This window comes from Cherax quadricarinatus, chromosome 1 (assembly GCF_038502225.1).
Source record: "Cherax quadricarinatus isolate ZL_2023a chromosome 1, ASM3850222v1, whole genome shotgun sequence".
NCBI classification, from domain to species: Eukaryota; Metazoa; Arthropoda; class Malacostraca; order Decapoda; family Parastacidae; genus Cherax; species Cherax quadricarinatus.
In genome coordinates this window covers 14451806-14469468 of record NC_091292.1, presented here as the reverse complement: position 1 = coordinate 14469468, position 17663 = coordinate 14451806, and the positions used below count along the sequence as shown (strand labels likewise).

General features: G+C 39.2%; 1 protein-coding gene across 5 annotated transcripts in view; it reads left to right on the top strand.

Annotated features, from left to right (window-relative positions):
- The first annotated feature begins 1440 nt into the window (after positions 1–1440).
- The window catches only part of LOC128684965 (protein FAN), an 81085-nt gene continuing 64862 nt past the window's right edge, over positions 1441–17663 (top strand). For 2 of the 5 annotated variants that reach the window (XM_070095495.1, XM_070095447.1), the window contains exons 1-7: positions 1441–2503; positions 9622–9763; positions 10118–10242; positions 11574–11664; positions 12130–12243; positions 12389–12574; positions 14786–14860. In XM_070095495.1, coding sequence (XP_069951596.1) covers positions 2487–2503; positions 9622–9763; positions 10118–10242; positions 11574–11664; positions 12130–12243; positions 12389–12574; positions 14786–14860 — 750 coding nt within the window. In that variant the 5' untranslated portion in view covers positions 1441–2486. Of the gene's footprint in view, positions 2504–6403; positions 6541–9621; positions 9764–10117; positions 10243–11573; positions 11665–12129; positions 12244–12388; positions 12575–14785; positions 14861–17663 lie in introns of all 5 variants that reach the window. The other 3 variants (XM_070095336.1, XM_070095402.1, XM_070095291.1) reach the window with 3 other exon arrangements.

Here is a 17663-nt window from a genome sequence, read left to right as displayed (position 1 = left end):
ACATACACAGTGTACAGTGTCTTGAACGATTCCTTATTAAGGTATCGGAATGCTATTCTCAGGTTTGCCAGACGCCTGTATGCTGCAGCGGTTATTTGGTTGATGTGTGCCTCCAGTGATGTGCTCGGTGTTATGGTCACCCCAAGGTCTTTCTCCCTGAGTGAGGTCTGTAGTCTTTGTCCACCTAGCCTATACTCTGTCTGCAGTCTTCTTTGCCCCTCCCCAATCTTCATGACTTTGCATTTGGCTGGATTGAATTCGAGAAGCCAGTTACTGGACCACGTGTCCAGCCTGTCCAGGTCTCTTTGCAGTCCTGCCTCATCCTCGTCCGATTTAATTCTTCTCATCAACTTCACGTCATCTGCGAACAGGGACACTTCAGAGTCTATTCCTTCCATCGTGTCGTTCACATATATCAAAAATAGCACTGGTCCTAGAACTGACCCCTGTGGGACCCCGCTCGTAACAGGCGCCCACTGTGATACCTCTTCACGTACCATGACTCGTTGCTGCCTCCCTGTCAGGTATTCCCTTATCCATTGCAGTGCCCTCCCTTTTACATGCGCCTGATCCTCCAGCTTCTGCACTAATCTCTTGTGGGGAACTGTGTCAAAGGCCTTCCTGCAGTCTAGGAAAATGCAATCTACCCACCCCTCTCTCTCGTGTCTTCTGTTACCTTGTCATAAAACTCCAGGAGGTTTGTGATACACGATTTGCCTTCCATGAACCCATGCTGGTTTTCAGACGATGCACCATCCCCCCAATGAAAAGCAGGGGTGTCACTAGCACGTTAAGAGACCATACAATAAGTGTCAGGGGCCCGAGACTGTTCAACTGCCTCCCAGCACACATAAGGGGGATTACCAACAGACCCCTGGCAGTCTTCAAGCTGGCACTGGACAAGCACCTAAAGTCAGTTCCTGATCAGCCGGGCTGTGGCTCGTACGTTGGTTTGCGTGCAGCCAGCAGCAACAGCCTGGTTGATCAGGCGCTGATCCACCAGGAGGCCTGGTCACAGACCGGGCCGCGGGGGCGTTGACCCCCGAAACTCTCTCCAGGTAAACTCCAGGTTTCCAGGTGTTCGACCACTCTCCTCCTGATAATCTTCTCCATGACTTTGCACACAATACATGTCAGAGACACAGGTCTGTAGTTTAGTGCCTCGTTTCTGTTTCCTTTCTTAAATATGGGGACTACATTAGCTGTGTGTGTGTGTGTGTGTGTGTGTGTGTGTGTGTGTGTGTGTGTGTGTGTGTGTGTGTGTGTGTGTGTGTGTGTGTGTGTGTGTGTAATATATATATATATATATATATATGTATATGTGTATATATATATATGTATATATATATATATATATATATATATATATATATATATATATATAATTTATTTTGTGTATTATATGTAAATATACTGATAAGGTACTTATGCCTGTCAGGGCACTAACTTCATATATGTAAGGTACACCATACCCCCGGCCGGGATTGAACCCGCGGTCATAGAGTCTCAAAACTCCAGCCCGTCGCGTTAGCCACTAGACCATCTAGCCACAATAAGATTCATCCAACTAGGTATATTTCTACACCATAGGAAGGTTAGCACAGGCACCAGTGTGACCACAAATGCAAGTTTTTACAGACGAATCTCCAACTAGCGTGGCTGTGACGAACTCTAGCTCAAGTCCCTTCACTGCCGTCAACATGACTCAAGAAATCGTAATGACACGATTGCAAACAAACCATACCCCCGGCCGGGATTGAACCCGCAATCGTGTCATTACGATTTCTTGAGTCATGTAAGGTACACATTAATCAGGTATATTGTGTACATTCGTTGTTATTGAGGAAACGTTTTCTTTGATAATTTGGATGAAATTCGTGGCTTAGCGCTTCTTTTTGATTATAATATATATTTGGATGAAATTCATAGAGGTGTTTCCCCTCAACCTCGTCCGAAACTTCGTCTGCACTAACGTATCGAGCTCGGATTATGTCCAAATTTAAAATGAATATAGTATGAGTGGAAATATAGCACGAGTGGAAATATAGTATGAGTGGAAATAGAGATAATGATTATTAGAATTAACTTAACTTATCAGTAGTGATCAAGGAGAAATAATCAGCGAAATATTAGAGCTAAATTACCTCTAGGTAGTTGCCTTGATACTGGTCAGGAACACATGATCCAAGAAACTGAACCTATCTTTCCTTTCCTTTCCTCGGATCGAACCTGATTGCCTCCCATTACCTCAGGCGTTGTAGGACCCCTTTGGGTTTAGCGCTTCTTCCCACGAATGTAATAATTATAACAGTGCTAAGTCGAGTTGGAAGCCAAAGACAAGAGTTGAGACACTTTGACAATCAGCTGTTCGAGGCTCTGCTCACTGGAGCAGATTTTCTTTATATTTTGTGTAGACCACAATCTGGGGAAGCTGCCACAGTCATATAACTCTACAATGATATATTGCTGAGTGTGTCCGCCGCAGTATGGATGGTGTGGATAGGTAAATAGTCTGAAATATGTTGCTGACACTTGTGTATACAGTTTCACTGGACAGGTATCTCAGGTGTGTCCAGTATAATTACTAGACGAAAATGTGAATTATGTGCTATATAATTTTGCGAATGATATAAATGTACCGAAATAAATATAAATTTCTTAAATGTGATGGTATATGATTTTTAAGAATGATGTAAATGTGTCTTACTAAATCAGGTACAAAAGCTTTGGGCTCCAAATGGAATTGAATGTTGTTGATAAATTGTAGGAATATAATAACAAGAGTGAACACTGCAGTAGGCCTACTGGGCCATGCTAGGCAGGTCTAACTCGCACCCACTCATATACCCGTCCATCCTATATTTAAAGCCACCCAGGGTTCTCCCTAGTGACGTTACCTTGGAGCTTAAGACACATCTACAACACTTAATATACTTCAGTTTGGGCGAAGATTTTATTCGGATTGTTAACCCAGGATAACTCAATAAAATCAGTCATGAGAATGTTTGGTTTATTTCCATTGGTGTCCTCCAGCAGGTGTAAGTTAGTCAATTTATTTAGACACAGGTACACATAAGTACAATTATCATACATGATGTAAATTACCTTGGATAACAAAAAATTAAATTGGACTAAGGAACCATGCCTAATGTGTCCACTCGTCTGGCCCCTCAAGGGAGGTTCCTTGATGCTGGTGAGGGGCTTTTGATCTAGGGAATTGGATCTGTGCTCCAGTTCCCTGAATTGAGCCTGAATACCTTCCATCCCCCCTCCACGTGCGCTGTATAATCCTATGGGTTTAATGCTCCCCATGATTATTATTTATTTTTTTTATTAACACACTGGCCGATTCCCACCAAGGCAGGGTGGCCCGAAAAAGAAAAACTTTCACCATCATTCACTCCATCACTATCTTGCCAGAAGGGGGCTTTACACTACAGTTTTTAAACTGCAACATTACACCCCTCCTTCAGAGTGCAGGCACTGTACTTCCCATCTCCAGGACTCAAGTCCGGCCTGCCGGTTTCCCTGAACCCCTTCATAAATGTTACTTTGCTCACACTCCAACAGCACGTCAAGTATTAAAAACCATTTGTCTCCATTCACTCCTATCAAACACGCTCACGCATGCCTGCTGGAAGTCCAAGCCCCTCGCACACAAAACCTCCTTTACCCCCTCCCTCCAACCTTTCCTAGGCCGACCCCTACCCCGTCTTCCTTCCACTACAGACTGATACACTCTTGAAGTCATTCTGTTTCGCTCCATTCTCTCTACATGTCCAAACCACCTCAACAACCCTTCCTCAGCACTCTGGACAACAGTTTTGGTAATCCCGCACCTCATCCTAACTTCCAAACTACGAATTCTCTGCATTATATTCACACCACACATTGCCCTCAGACATGACATCTCCACTGCCTCCAGCCTTCTCCTCGCTGCAACATTCATCACCCATGCTTCACACCCATATAAGAGCGTTGGTAAAACTATGCTCTCATACATTCCCCTCTTTGCCTCCAAGGACAAAGTTCTTTATCTCCACAGACTCCTAAGTGCACCGCTCACCCTTTTCCCCTCATCAGTTCTATGATTCACCTCATCTTTCATAGACCCATCCTCTGACACGTCCACTCCCAAATATCTGAATACATTCACCTCTTCCATACTCTCTCCCTCCAATCAATCTGATATCCAATCTTTCATCACCTAATCTTTTTGTTATCCTCATAACCTTACTCTTTCCTGTATTCACTTTTAATTTTCTTCTTTTGCATTCCCTACCAAATTCACCCACCAACCTCTGCAACTTCTCTAAAGAATCTCCCAAGAGCACAGTGTCATCAGCAAAGAGCAACTGTGACACCTCCCACTTTATGTGTGATTCTTTATCTTTTAACTCCACGACATGCCCATGATTATAATATAATAATAGTCTTCGCATCTGGAGATCGAACCTTGTTTCCACCGTGTGTAAGCTGAGACTGCTGCCTATTGAGCTGTGAGTCATTTGATAATTTGGGCTGTGTAATTCCTTTGATTAAGTAAGTAAGTTTATTCAGGTATACACAAATACAGTTACATAGAATTATCATACATAGCAGCATATGTGTAGAGAACCTGGGATAACCCAAAAATGTCGGACAGAGTGACTTATTTCCATTGGGGTCCTTTTGCTTTATTATTATAAAGGTTATAATATTTTCTTATTATTCTGTAATAAAGATAACATCTTATCATCATACCAAAAAGACTATCAACTACACAAGGGTCATTAAGACTATCTACAATACGAGGGTCATTACTAGGAATAAGGTAAAATTTGCACCTATGTTATCTAAAAAATAGAAAATCATTCCCCTCCCTTTCTGTAGCTACATTCATCAGACACCTTTTAGCACTTCTTGAACTGGTTCATGTTATGACTGGCTTTGACATGTGCGGGCAGTCTGTTCCATTCCTTTATTGCTGTACAATAAAAGGTGTTTGAAGCCTGGCCAATGACTGGGTACTACAAAGTTGTGCTCTCTCCCCCTAGTACTATGATTGCTTTGGTTCCCAACCTTGACAAAATTGACAGCAAGATATTCTGGACACTGTTTTTGAGCAATTTTATAAACATGATAATTTTGTTAATTGTACAGCAGTTGTGCCAAGGCTGTGTGATGACTGTGGTGTTCTGTTCAGAAGACAGTTGGTGTGTAAAGAGGCACCTGAGTTTCCCTGTCTCCTAATATCATGTTGTGTTGCAGAGGTCTGAACTTTGCTCAGACCTCTGCAACATGATTGTCATCAAAGATTAGTTAAGTTATTACTTGAATTAAGGAAAGATCCTAGACTTCACATTACAAAAGCAGACAAAGCAAATGCAATAGTAATTATGGACAAGGTATATTATAGTGGAAAAAGTAACGTGTTATTTGAAGACAGTGGAACTGACGTGCCCCTTAATATGTATCTGTACCTTGTAAGGCTAAAACAGGCAGATTCGTGTATTAGCCTGACTAGCTGTTTAGAGGATGAAGGATCAAGCCACTTCCAATTCTTGCACTGAAGGACCCACATGGGTTTAGCACTGCTCATAAAGAAATTAGTTAAAATTAAAATATACACATGTCAATTAGGTTAGGTAAGGTTTGTCAGGAAACAGGGCAAATGTTACCTGACGTGGGTCTTAGTCATATGATGATCTGCAGCTGTAGCTTTTGGTCATCTGACTGAGGTCTTCCTCTGGCTTACCAGTCCACTCTTAAAAATTTTGGTTATGATTATAACCATTCAGTTGGATAAGGTTTGGTTAACCATGGGAACAAATCATTACCTTAGATTCTCTCTTGGATCAAACTAATTGCCACTTGTTCCTCAGGCACTGTACAATGCATTCAGGATTAGTAAGCACCTACCCTTGAATTTTTTTTTTTTAACAAGTCGGCTGTCTCCCACTAAGGCAGGGTGACCCAAGAAGAAAGAAAATCCCCAAAAAGAAAATACTTTCATCATCATTCAACACTTTCACCTCACTCACACATAATCACTGTTTTTGCAGAGGTGCCCAGATTACAACAGTTTAGAAGCATATAAGTATAAAGATACACAACATATCCCTCCAAACTGCCAATATCCCAAACCCCTCCTTTAAAGTGCAGGCATTGTACTTCCCATTTCTAGGACTCGAGTCCGGCTATATGAAAATAACCGTTTCCCTGAATCCCTTAACTGAATATTACCCTGCTCATACTCCAACAACTCGTCAGGTCCCAAATACCATTCGTCTCCATTCACTCCTATCTAACACGCTCACACACACTTGCTGGAAGTCCAAGCCCCTCGTCCACAAAACCTCCTTTACCCCCTCCCTCCAACCTTTTCAAAGACGACCCCTACCTCGCCTTCCTTCTCCTACAGATTTATATGCTCTCCATGTCATTCTACTTGGATCCATTCTCTCTAGATGACCAGACCACCTCAACAACCCCTCTTCAGCCCTCTGACTAATACAGTGGACCCCCGCATAACGATTACCTCCGAATGTGACCAATTATGTAAGTGTATTTATGTAAGTGCGTTTGTACGTGTATGTTTGGGGGTCTGAAATGGACTAATCTACTTCACAATATTTCTTATGGGAACAAATTCGGTCAGTACTGGCACCTGAACATACTTCTGGAGTGAAAAAATATCGTTAACTGGGGGTCCACTGTACTTTTATTAACTCCACACCTTCTCCTAATTTCCACACTCCGAATTTTCTGCATAATATTTACACCACACATTGCCCTTAAACAGGACATCTCCACTGCCTCCAACTGCCTCCTTGCTGCAGCATTTACAACACAAACTTCACACCCATGTAAGAATGTTGGTACTGCTATACTTTCATACATTCCCTTCTTTGCCTCCATAGATAACATTTTTTGTCTCCACATATACCTCAATGCACCACTTGCCTTTTTTCCTTCATCAATTGTATGATTAACCTCATCTTTCTTAAATCCATCCGCTGACACGTCAACTCCCAAATATCTGAAAACATTCACTTCTTCCATACTCCTCCTCCCCAATTTAATATCCAATTTTTCTTTATCTAAATCATTTGATGCCCTCATCACCTTACTCTTTTCTATGTTCACTTTCAACTTTCTACCTTTACACACACTCCCAAACTCGTCCACTAACCTTTGCAATTTTTCTTTAGAATCTCCCACAAGCACAGTATCATCAGAAAAAAGTAACCGTGTCAATTCCCATTTTGTATTTGATTCCCCATAATTTAACCCTTTCAGGGTCCGTCCCGTAGATCTACGGTTTTACGTTCAGGGTCCAAGCTGTAGATCTACATCATGAGCTCAGCTCACTCTGATAAACTGTGAGTGGTACATTTGGGCCTAGATATGAGAGAATACATCTATGTGGTATGTGTGCACCACATAAAACAGATCCTGCAGCACACTGTGTATAATGAGAGAAAAAAAACTGAAATCATGATTTTTCGATTAAAACAGCGACTTTGCAGTGTTTTTTCGTATGTTTTTTATAGTTGTATTTGCAATTTCTTGGTCTCATTTGATAGAATTGAAGACATATTACAGAAATAGAGATGATTTTGATTGGTTTTAGCACTGGAAATGGCTTGAAACTGAGCTCAAAGTAGCGGAATTGTTAAATTTTTGCCAATTTTCAAGAGGAAACAAACGACCTCACACATCTAATACACACCAGCTGGTGGGTCTAATATACATTCACAAATATGGTGATGATATTTATACAATTATTACAGTATTGCATAACAGTAAATCTTCTATTTTTTGGTGTGAATAAAAATTCATTATGTGAATAAAAAATCAAAATGAAATTTATTTGTAAAGCCTCAAAACATAACTAATGAACAGAGGAAATGTTAGTTAAGTTCCAGGAATACCTACATTGTTTATTCTGGACCCCATTTTGAAATTGGAATATTTTGAACTTTGTGTTAAATTGGCCAAATTAACAATTTCCTATCACTTTATTTTGTAGTTGAAACAATTGACTTGGCGATTTCTTGTGCTCAATCAATAGAATAGAAGTGAAATAGCTAAGAATTTAGTTGACTGGAATAATGTAATTGGCCTAAACTGGGAGTCAAAGTCAGCAAAATTGCCGATTCGTAAATATCGCTGACACATCAAAATTCGCGAGAGCATAATTTTGTCAATTTTCCATCAAATTTCGTACTTTTTGTTTTATTACCTTCACAAAAAGATTCTCTACCATTTCAGTAGAAAAAATAACAAATTTATTTTTTGAAAATTCTTGGACACTGGGACACCACTTCAGATTTGGGCCTTGGACCCTGAAGGGGTTAATCCCACCCCTCTCCCAAACACCCTAGCATTTACTTCTTTTACAACCCCATCTATAAATATATTAAACAATCATGGTGACATTATACATCCCTGTCTAAGACCTACTTTTACTGGGAAGTAGTCTCCCTCTCTTCTACACACCCTAACTTGAGCCTCACTATCCTCATAAAAACTCTTTACAGCATTTAGTAACTTAATACCTATTCCATATACTTGCAACATCTGACACATTGCTCCCCTATCCACTCTATCATATGCCTTTTCTAAATCTATAAATGCAATAAAAACTTCCCTACCATTATCTAAATACTGTTCACATATACATTTGATCTACACATCCCCTACCCACTCTAAAACCTCCTTGCTCATCTGCAATTCTACATTCTGTCTTATCTCTAATTATTTCAATAATAACCCTTCCGTACACTTTTCCTGGTATACTCAGTAAACTTATTCCTCTATAATTTTTACAATTTCTTTTGTCCCCCTTCCCTGTATATAAAGGGACTATACATGCTCTCCGCCAATCCCTAGGTACCTTCCCCTCTTTGATACATTTATTAACCCGTAAACGGTCCAAACGTATATATACCTTTTTTCAGCTAGTGCCCCAAACGTATATATACGTTTTATGTGTCCTACATTTAACATTGCCATGATAAGCCTGAGTCACCTAGACATGTGAGAATGGGTGTGAGCACTCACTGTGCACCATATTAAAATACTTGGGGATTCCTGGGTACCATATGCTCTTTTTTCCTATTAAAAACCAACAATGTTTTTCTTCTCAAAAAAGTTGGGGCAGTACGGTAGTGAACGCATATATACGTTTGGACCGTTTACGGGTTAAACAAAAATACCAACCACTCCAACTATGGGTTAAACAAAAATATCAACCACTCCAACACTATATCCCCCCCTGCTTTTAACATTTCTGTCATGATCCCATCAATCCTAGCTGCTTTACCCCCTTTCATTCTACGTAATGCCTGATGCACCTCCCCCACACTCCCATCCTGCTCTTCGTCAACAATAAAAGTTTCTCAAAATATTCTCGCCATCTACCTTGAATATAGTACGTAATAATAATTTACCCAGGATTAATCAGCCATTTTAATTTTTCTTCCTGTAGGTCCTTTACCTTGAAATTTGAATAATTCTTTTTTGGCTGTAAGTTCATCATCGTCTTAGTCACTATTGCAACACTTGAATTATATGGAATATTTTAAGAATGTTTTTTCCCATTTTTAGCTCTATTTTTTTTTTTTCACTTTGTAGGTTCTCGTTACTCCTGCTCGAGCCTGGAGAGATTTACTTTGAAGATTTTGCTGCAGTCTATATTCTTCCGGAGGAGAGTGCCAATAATAATGATGGATGGGAGGAGAAGTTTGAGGATGGACTACTGAGAGGAAGACTTAAGGTAAATTGAGAATGTGTAAATTTATTAGCCTGTAATCATTGAAATGAAAATGGTGTAAAGGAATTTATACTGCATATTTTGGTGAAAGAGGTTATTTAGCTTGAACTTGTTAAACTGGATAAAGTATACAATTGCTGCTTTCCATGTATGTATTAGTCCTCATGGATAAAACTTGTATTTCAGTTTCATTAATCTGTAATTCCCAGATTTTTTTCTGGATTTAATGTTCATTTGGATTGGTGTTTAATAAATAAATATGGAAATTAATTTTGAATTAGAAATTTAGTTTCTTTTGCAAAGATAAGTCACGAAGGGTCCACAGATTTAATACTTTATTGTACATCTCTCTTTAAGGTGTGTTCAAAGTCTCTTGTGTTTGACCCCCGAGACATCCGGGCTCCTATTATCAAGTTTCCATTTCGCACATTCAACAGTGTTGTTGAAAGCAAAACTACTCGGACTAATGAGCTTCTTTACAGGTAAGTGTTTATTTTATTTATTTTTTTTTTTTTTTTTCTTCAACAAGTCGGCCGTCTCCTACCGAGGCAGGGTGACCCAAAAAGAAAGAAAATCCCCAAAAAGAAAATACTTTCATCATCATTCAACACTTTCACCTCAGTCACACAATCACCGCTTTTGCAGAAGTGCTCAGAACACAACAGTTTAGAAGCATATACGTATAAAGATACACAACATATCCCTAGAAACTGCTAATATCCCGAAACCCCTCCTTCAGAGTGCCGGCACCGCACCTCCCACCTCCAGGACTCGAGTCCGGCTATATAAAAATAACCGGTTTACCTGAATCCCCCCACCAAATATTACCCTGCTCACACTCCAACAAATCGTCAGGTCCCATTCACTCCCATCAAACACGCCCACGCACGCCCGCTGGAACTCCAAGCCCCTCGCCCACCAAACCTCCCCTACCCCCTCCCTCCAACCCCCTCGAGGACGACCCCCACCCCGCCTTCCTTCTACAGATTTAAATGCTCTCCATGTCATTCTACTTTGATCCACTCTCCCTAAATGACCAAACCACCCCAACAACCCCTCCCCAGCCCCCTGACTAATACTTTTATTAACTCCACACCTCCCAACTTCCACACCCCGAACCCTCCGCACAACATTCACACCACACACCGCCCCCAGACAGGACATCTCCACTGCCTCCAACCGCCTCCCCGCTGCTGCATTCACAACCCAAGCTTCACATCCATATAAGTGTTGGCACTACCACACTCTCATACATTCCCCTCTTTGCCTCCATAGATAACATTTTTTGACTCCACATGTGGCATTTATGGATTTGGAAAAGGCGTATGACAGGGTGGATAGGGGGGCAATGTGGCAGATGTTGCAGGTGTATGGTGTAGGAGGTAGGTTACTGAAAGCAGTGAAGAGTTTTTACGAGGATAGTAAGTGTTTATATTCATTAATAATTTTTCATGAGTATTCTTACACTGTGCTTTCAGCAGGTTTCTCTTTTTAAATTTAGTAATATAAACAGGAGAATGGATTACTAGCCCCTTGTTCCCGGCATTTTAGTCACCTCTTACCACACACATGGCTTATGGAGGAAGAATTCTTTTCCACTTCCCCATGGAGAAAATGGAGAATATGTAGTGTAAATACATATTTTTCATTTAAAAATGTATTTTAAGGCACTTGTCCTGCCCTCTCATTACCTCCCTTATTTGGTGTCTAATGCACAGTATTTTTTACTGTTATTTGCCTTTGACCTTACAAATTTATGATCAGAACTACTTGATGGTTTTCCTCCCAGTGTTAAATGAGAACTTCATTGCAGTGAAGGTGAGAAGAGTGTTGTTGAGGTGACCTGTAGTATGACAGTGGAGATGCTAGAGGGAGGAGTGTTACAACCATATAAGTTCTGCAGAGTAAGTGTATTTCTTTCCACTTAGTTGCCGTCTTTTTATTAAGGTATTGTAGTATGTACATGCAAAACTTCTTAGACATTCAGAATGCAGTAATCTTAACAAAGCCTTGGTCTTGGTTTGAAACTACACTCCATCACACTAATTATGTTGACCTTTGTATCTCTTTAATTGATATTGTACTCATTTTACATTATTTACACTTTGCTGTACCTTATTTTTGGTCTTTGAATGGCCCAATTTATAAAATGTCATTGTACAGTTTAAAATTACGTATTTTTGACAAGATACTGAATATAGTGGTTATACTTGAAGTATATTGATAAATAAATGATCTTAATATTAAGCATTAACATTTTCACTTGGATCCTCCTCATACCACAATTTCTTGATTGTAACTTCAATAACAATATGCTGCTTAAACATTTTTATATGATGAAAGGTAACTGCAATATTAATCTTTCTCAGGAAGATCACAAACACAAGTTTCAGCTGATATATGCAGAAGTGACAACAGTTTTGCCACAGATTTGCCAATTGCAGAGAGCTTCAACATTGCCACCTAATGACCAAAACACAATGGTTAGTTTCATTGTAACTACAGTACTTTAAAGCAGTTTAATTTTTCTTAGCAAATTATACACCTAGGAGTATAGAAATGTAGATATGTAATGATGGTTTCAATTACTGTTTTTTGATCAATTACGTACTGTACTGTATTTTCCAGATTCAAGCAATTGTTAGATCAAGACAAAGCAGGCAAAAATTTGACAGATCATTGCTAGGTGACCTCTCAGAGACTGAAGTCTTTGAGACCAAGGCTAACAAAGTGACACCATTAGTGACTAATCCGGGTACTGTACTCCTCACTACCTCAATGCTCTACTTCCAACCTCACAACAATGCTGACAAGGTTAGTAAAGTTTACAAAACAACTGTTATTTGTAAATCTAATGGTGCTAAGAATACATACCAGTCACATACATTATTGGATTTTTATTTTTTCTGCAGAGCAAGTTCCCCTCAAGGAAGGTTCCTTGATGTTGGTGAGGGGCTCTTGATTTAGGGAATTGGATCTGTGCTCCAGTTCCCCGAATTAAGCCTGAATGCCTTCCACATCCTCCCCCCCAGGCGCTGTATAATCCTCTGGGTTTAGCGCTTCCCCCTTGATTATAATAATAATAATAATAAATGCAGAGCGAGTTCTGTTTTGCAGAGATAATTAAAATATTGCTAATTTCATTTTATGAGGTAAAAATGGGGTCAAAAGTACATAGCTGAGCAAATACAGTGGAATTTTGTCTATCACAATTGTATAATTAACCCTTTCAGGGTTTCGGCCGTACTAGTACAGCTTATGCCCCAGGGTTTTTGACGTACTAGTACGCCTAAATTCTAGCGCCCTCAAATCTAATGAGAGAAAGCTGGTAGGCCTACACATGAAAGAATGGGTTTATGTGGTCAGTGTGCGCAGTATAAAAAAATCCTGCAGCACACAGTGCGTAATGAGAAAAAAAAACTTTGACCGTGTTTTTGGATTAAAACAGCGACTTTGCATTATATTTACGTATGGTATTTATTGTTGTATTCTAGTTTTCCTGGTCTCATTTTATAGAATGGAAGACATATTACAGAAATTGAGATGATTTTGACTGCTTTTACAATGAAAAGTACCTTGAAATTGAGCTCAAAGTAGCAGAAATGTTCGATTTTTATCAAAGTTCAAAAGTAAACAAATCATGCCAAGCGTCCAATACACGTCAACTGGTGAGTCTAATATTCTTTCACAAGTGCGCTGATATTATTTATACCATTTCTACACTAATGCAGTAGTCTGTATAACAGTAAATCTTCTATTTTTTGTAAGAATAAAAATTTAAAGTAGAAAGCCAAAGAAATATAAGAGGGGCCTGGGGATGTGACTAACGAACAGAGAACTTGTTATTTTAGTGCCAGGAATGTCTTTCTTATTTATTCTGGACCCTATTCGGAAATTGGCATCTTTTGAAATTTGTGTGAAATTGGCAAAATTGCTAAATTCTGACCACTTTATTGGATACTTGAAATCGGTAAATAGGTGGTTTCTTGTACTCATTCGATAGAAAAAATGGAGTTCTAGTGAAATAGTTATGATTTTTGTCGACTAGTACGCTGGAATTGGCCGAAAATAGGGCTCAAAGTGGGCAAAATCGCCGATGCATAAACATTGTCGAGACCGCTAACTTCATAAGAGCATAATTCCGTAAGTTTTCCATTGAATTTCATACTTTTGGTGTCATTATGATTGGGAAAAGATTCTCTATCTTTTCATTAGAAAAAATATATATTTTTTTTTAAATTTGGGGACCCTGAGAACAAGTCTCAGAGAGGGCCTGGGGACCCTGAAAGGGTTAAAGTTTTCTGGGAATAATCTTAGTACATGATTGTGTACTTAGGTGCTTTATTCCCAGTAAATAAATTTTTAAACATCCTGAAATAGATAATTTTTTTCATTAAAAATTTCTGCTACAGCAATTTTAATGTATAAATGTTTCATTACTTTACTGTTGGCATTTATAAAATCTTTGCTTTTTTTTTTTTTATTTTTTTTATATTTATAAATTATACAAAGTCCTCACCTAACTATGACTACAGCTCACTATAACTTCAAGTCTGTCTTGCCAGACATGAATCCTGGAGATGGAAAGTACAGTGCCTGCACTCTGAAGGAAGGGTGTTAATGTTGCAGTTTTATAACTGTAGTGTAAGCATGCCTCTGGCAAGACAGTGATGGAGTGAATGCTGGTGAAGGTGTTTCTTTTTTGGGCCACCCTACCTTAGTGGGAATGGCTGATGTAAGGCTTAGACCTTCCCTCTTTTGGATTATAAAAATAATATTCTGTATTGTATAAATTTATGCATGTACTGCATACTAATTAAAAAAAATTGGCACATCCTGTCTAAAATAACTCGTCTAGAATACAGGTACAGTACTTTGGTCATCTGCCAGGGCAGGGTGGCCCAGAAAGGAAATACGTTTACTATCATTCATTTGGTCACTGTCTTGCCAGAAGTGTACCAACACTACAGTCAGTTTACTCTTTGTATGTGGTGTATAAAATCAATTTGCTCTTTTATCATACAGCAGTATCCTGTGATAAGAATTGGTTTGCCAGACATCCGGCAAATCATAAAGCGACGTTATCTCCTGAGACAAGTGGTAAGTAGGTGTGAATTATTGAACAGGATATGGAATGTGAAGATAATGATTGTATGTTGTGTTTGCTCTGTTAGCTGGCAAGGTAATAACTCTACATCAGTTGGTGATAATTACTGACAAGAAAATGTACCATTGTGTACATCGGCACATATGATAAATTAGACACATGTGCAACTCTTGGGTATCTTTATTGAGGAAATGTTTTGCCCCACAATGGCTTCATCAGTCCATACACATGCAGGCATGTGCATGCACATGTGCATACATAGAATACAGAATGGGCAGAGAGACTCCAAATATCAGAGAATGAAAAGGACCTGGGATGAGTGTAACACCAGATATATCACCAGAAATGCTTGTAAACTATACTATAACAGCAGCATATGCAAGATTAACAAATATCAAAACAGCATTCAGGAACTTGGACATATGTTCGCTCAGTCATTGGGTACATGGAGACTGCGCCTGGTTAAGTATGTACATACTGAAGCTTGAAGAGAACTAAAAGTTTGCAACCAGATTAGTACTGTAACTCAGAGGAATTCTGTGGGGAAAGGTTGGAGGAACTGAATCTAGCAACTGTGGTAGAGAATAGGACATTGGGAAGGCATAATTACAATATACAAAATTGTTAAAAGAATTGATAGGGCAATTAAGGACATATTGAATTAAGAGGACACAGGTGGAAGCTGAAGACACTGATGACCCAGAGCAGTGTAACAAGGTATTTCTTAGTCTCAGGGTGGAATGACTTGGATGGGGCAATTGTGAAGGCAAACTGAGTACATTACACAGTTTTAAGAGTAGATATGATAATGCCCAAGAGGTCAGAAGTCAGTGATGCTGATGATAGTAATATAGGAAGCAGGGCCAAGAGCTGAATCTTAACCCCTATAAATACAGTTTGTAAGTATGTACAACTCATTGAGTGCATGCATGCACATACACGTGTGCACACAGAGTGAGTGTATGTATATGCACTGCTGTATTTACACAATTTAATGCTTTTGAATTGTATAGGTAGTAGGTTGGTTGACAGCAACCACCCAGGGAGGTACTACCGTCTTGCCAAGTGAGTGTAAAATGAGAGCCTGTAATTATTTTACATGATGGTAGGATTGCTGGTGTCTTTTGTCTCTCTCATAAATATGCCAGATTACAGGTACGTCTTACTACTTCTATTTACACTTAGGTCACACTACACATACATGTACACGTTTATTTATACACACTCATCTTTCCTCTGTAAGCCATGCGTGTTGTAAAAATCAACTAAAATGCCGTAAACAATGGGCTAGTAACCCTTTTTCCTGTAAAGATTACTAAAAAGAAGAAGAAGAAAATTGTCAAAGTGGGATGTCTGAATGTGTGTGGATGTTGTGCGAATGATAAGAAAGAGATGATTGTGGATGTTATGAATGAGAAGAAGCTGGTTGTCCTGGCTTTAAGTGAAACAAAGCTGAAGGGGGTGGGAAAGTTTCAGTGGAGAGAAGTAAATGGGATTAGGTCAGGGGTTTCAAGTGCATGTAGTTAGAGCTAAAGGAGGAGTAGCAATAATGTTGAAGGATAAGCTATGGCAGGAAAAGAGGGAGTATAAATATATTAATTCAAGGATTATGTGGAGTAAAATAAAGGTTGGATGTGAAAAGTGGGTTATAGTAAGCGTATGTGCACTTGGAGAAGAGAGAAGTGTAGAGGAGAGAGAGAGATTTTGGGAATGAAGTGTGTGGGGAGTTTTGAACGAAGTTTGAGAGTACTTATGGTTGGGGATTTCAATGCTCAAGTGGGTAAAAATGTTGTGGAGGGAGTAGTAGGTAAATTTGGGGTGCCAGGGGTAAATGAAAATGGGGAGCCTTTATTTGAGCTATGTGTAGAAAGAGGTTTGGTAATAAGTAATACATATTTTATGAAAAAGAGGATAAATAAATGTACAAGGTATGATATAGCATGTAATAAAAGTAGTTTGTTAGATTATATATTGGTGGATAAAAGGTATCTTTATATGTATATGCTTCTAAACTGTTGTATTCTGAGCGCCTCTGCAAAAACAGTGATTATGTGTGAGTGAGGTGAAAGTGTTGAATGATGATGAAAGATTTTCTTTTTGGGGATTTTCTTTCTTTTTTGGGTCACCCTGCCTCGGTGGGAGAAGGCCGACTTGTTGGAGAAAAGAAAAAAAAGTTGATGGGTAGGTTTCAGGATGTAAATGTTTATAGATGGGCAACTGATATATTGGATCATTATTTAGTTGTAGCTACAGTTAGAGTAAGAGGTAGATGGGACAAAAGGAAAATGGCAACAACAAGTAAGAGAGAGGTGAAAGTGTATAAACTAAGGAAGGAAGAAGTTCAGGTGAGATATAAGCAACTATTGGCAGAAAGGTGGGCTAGTGCAAGTATGAGTAGTGGGGGGGTTGAAGAGGGTTGGAATAGTTTTAAAAATGCAGTATTAGAATGTGGGGGAGAAGTTTGTGGTTATAGGAGGGTGGGTGCAGGAGGAAAGAGGAGTGATTGGTGGAATGATGAAGTAAAGGGTGTGATAAAAGAGAAAAAGGTAGCTAATGAGAGGTTTTTACAAAGCAGAAGTATTATTAGAAGAGCAGAGTATGTGGAGAGCAAAAGAAAGGTGAAGAGAGTACTGAGAGAGTATAAAAGGAGAGTAGATGATAGAGTGAAAGAGGCACTGTCAAGAAATTTTGATGAAAATAAGAAAAAATTTTGAAGCAAGATAAGCAAGTTAAGAAGCCTAGGTAAAGAATGGATTTGTCAGTTAAAAACAAAGTAGGGGAGTTAGTAGATGGGGA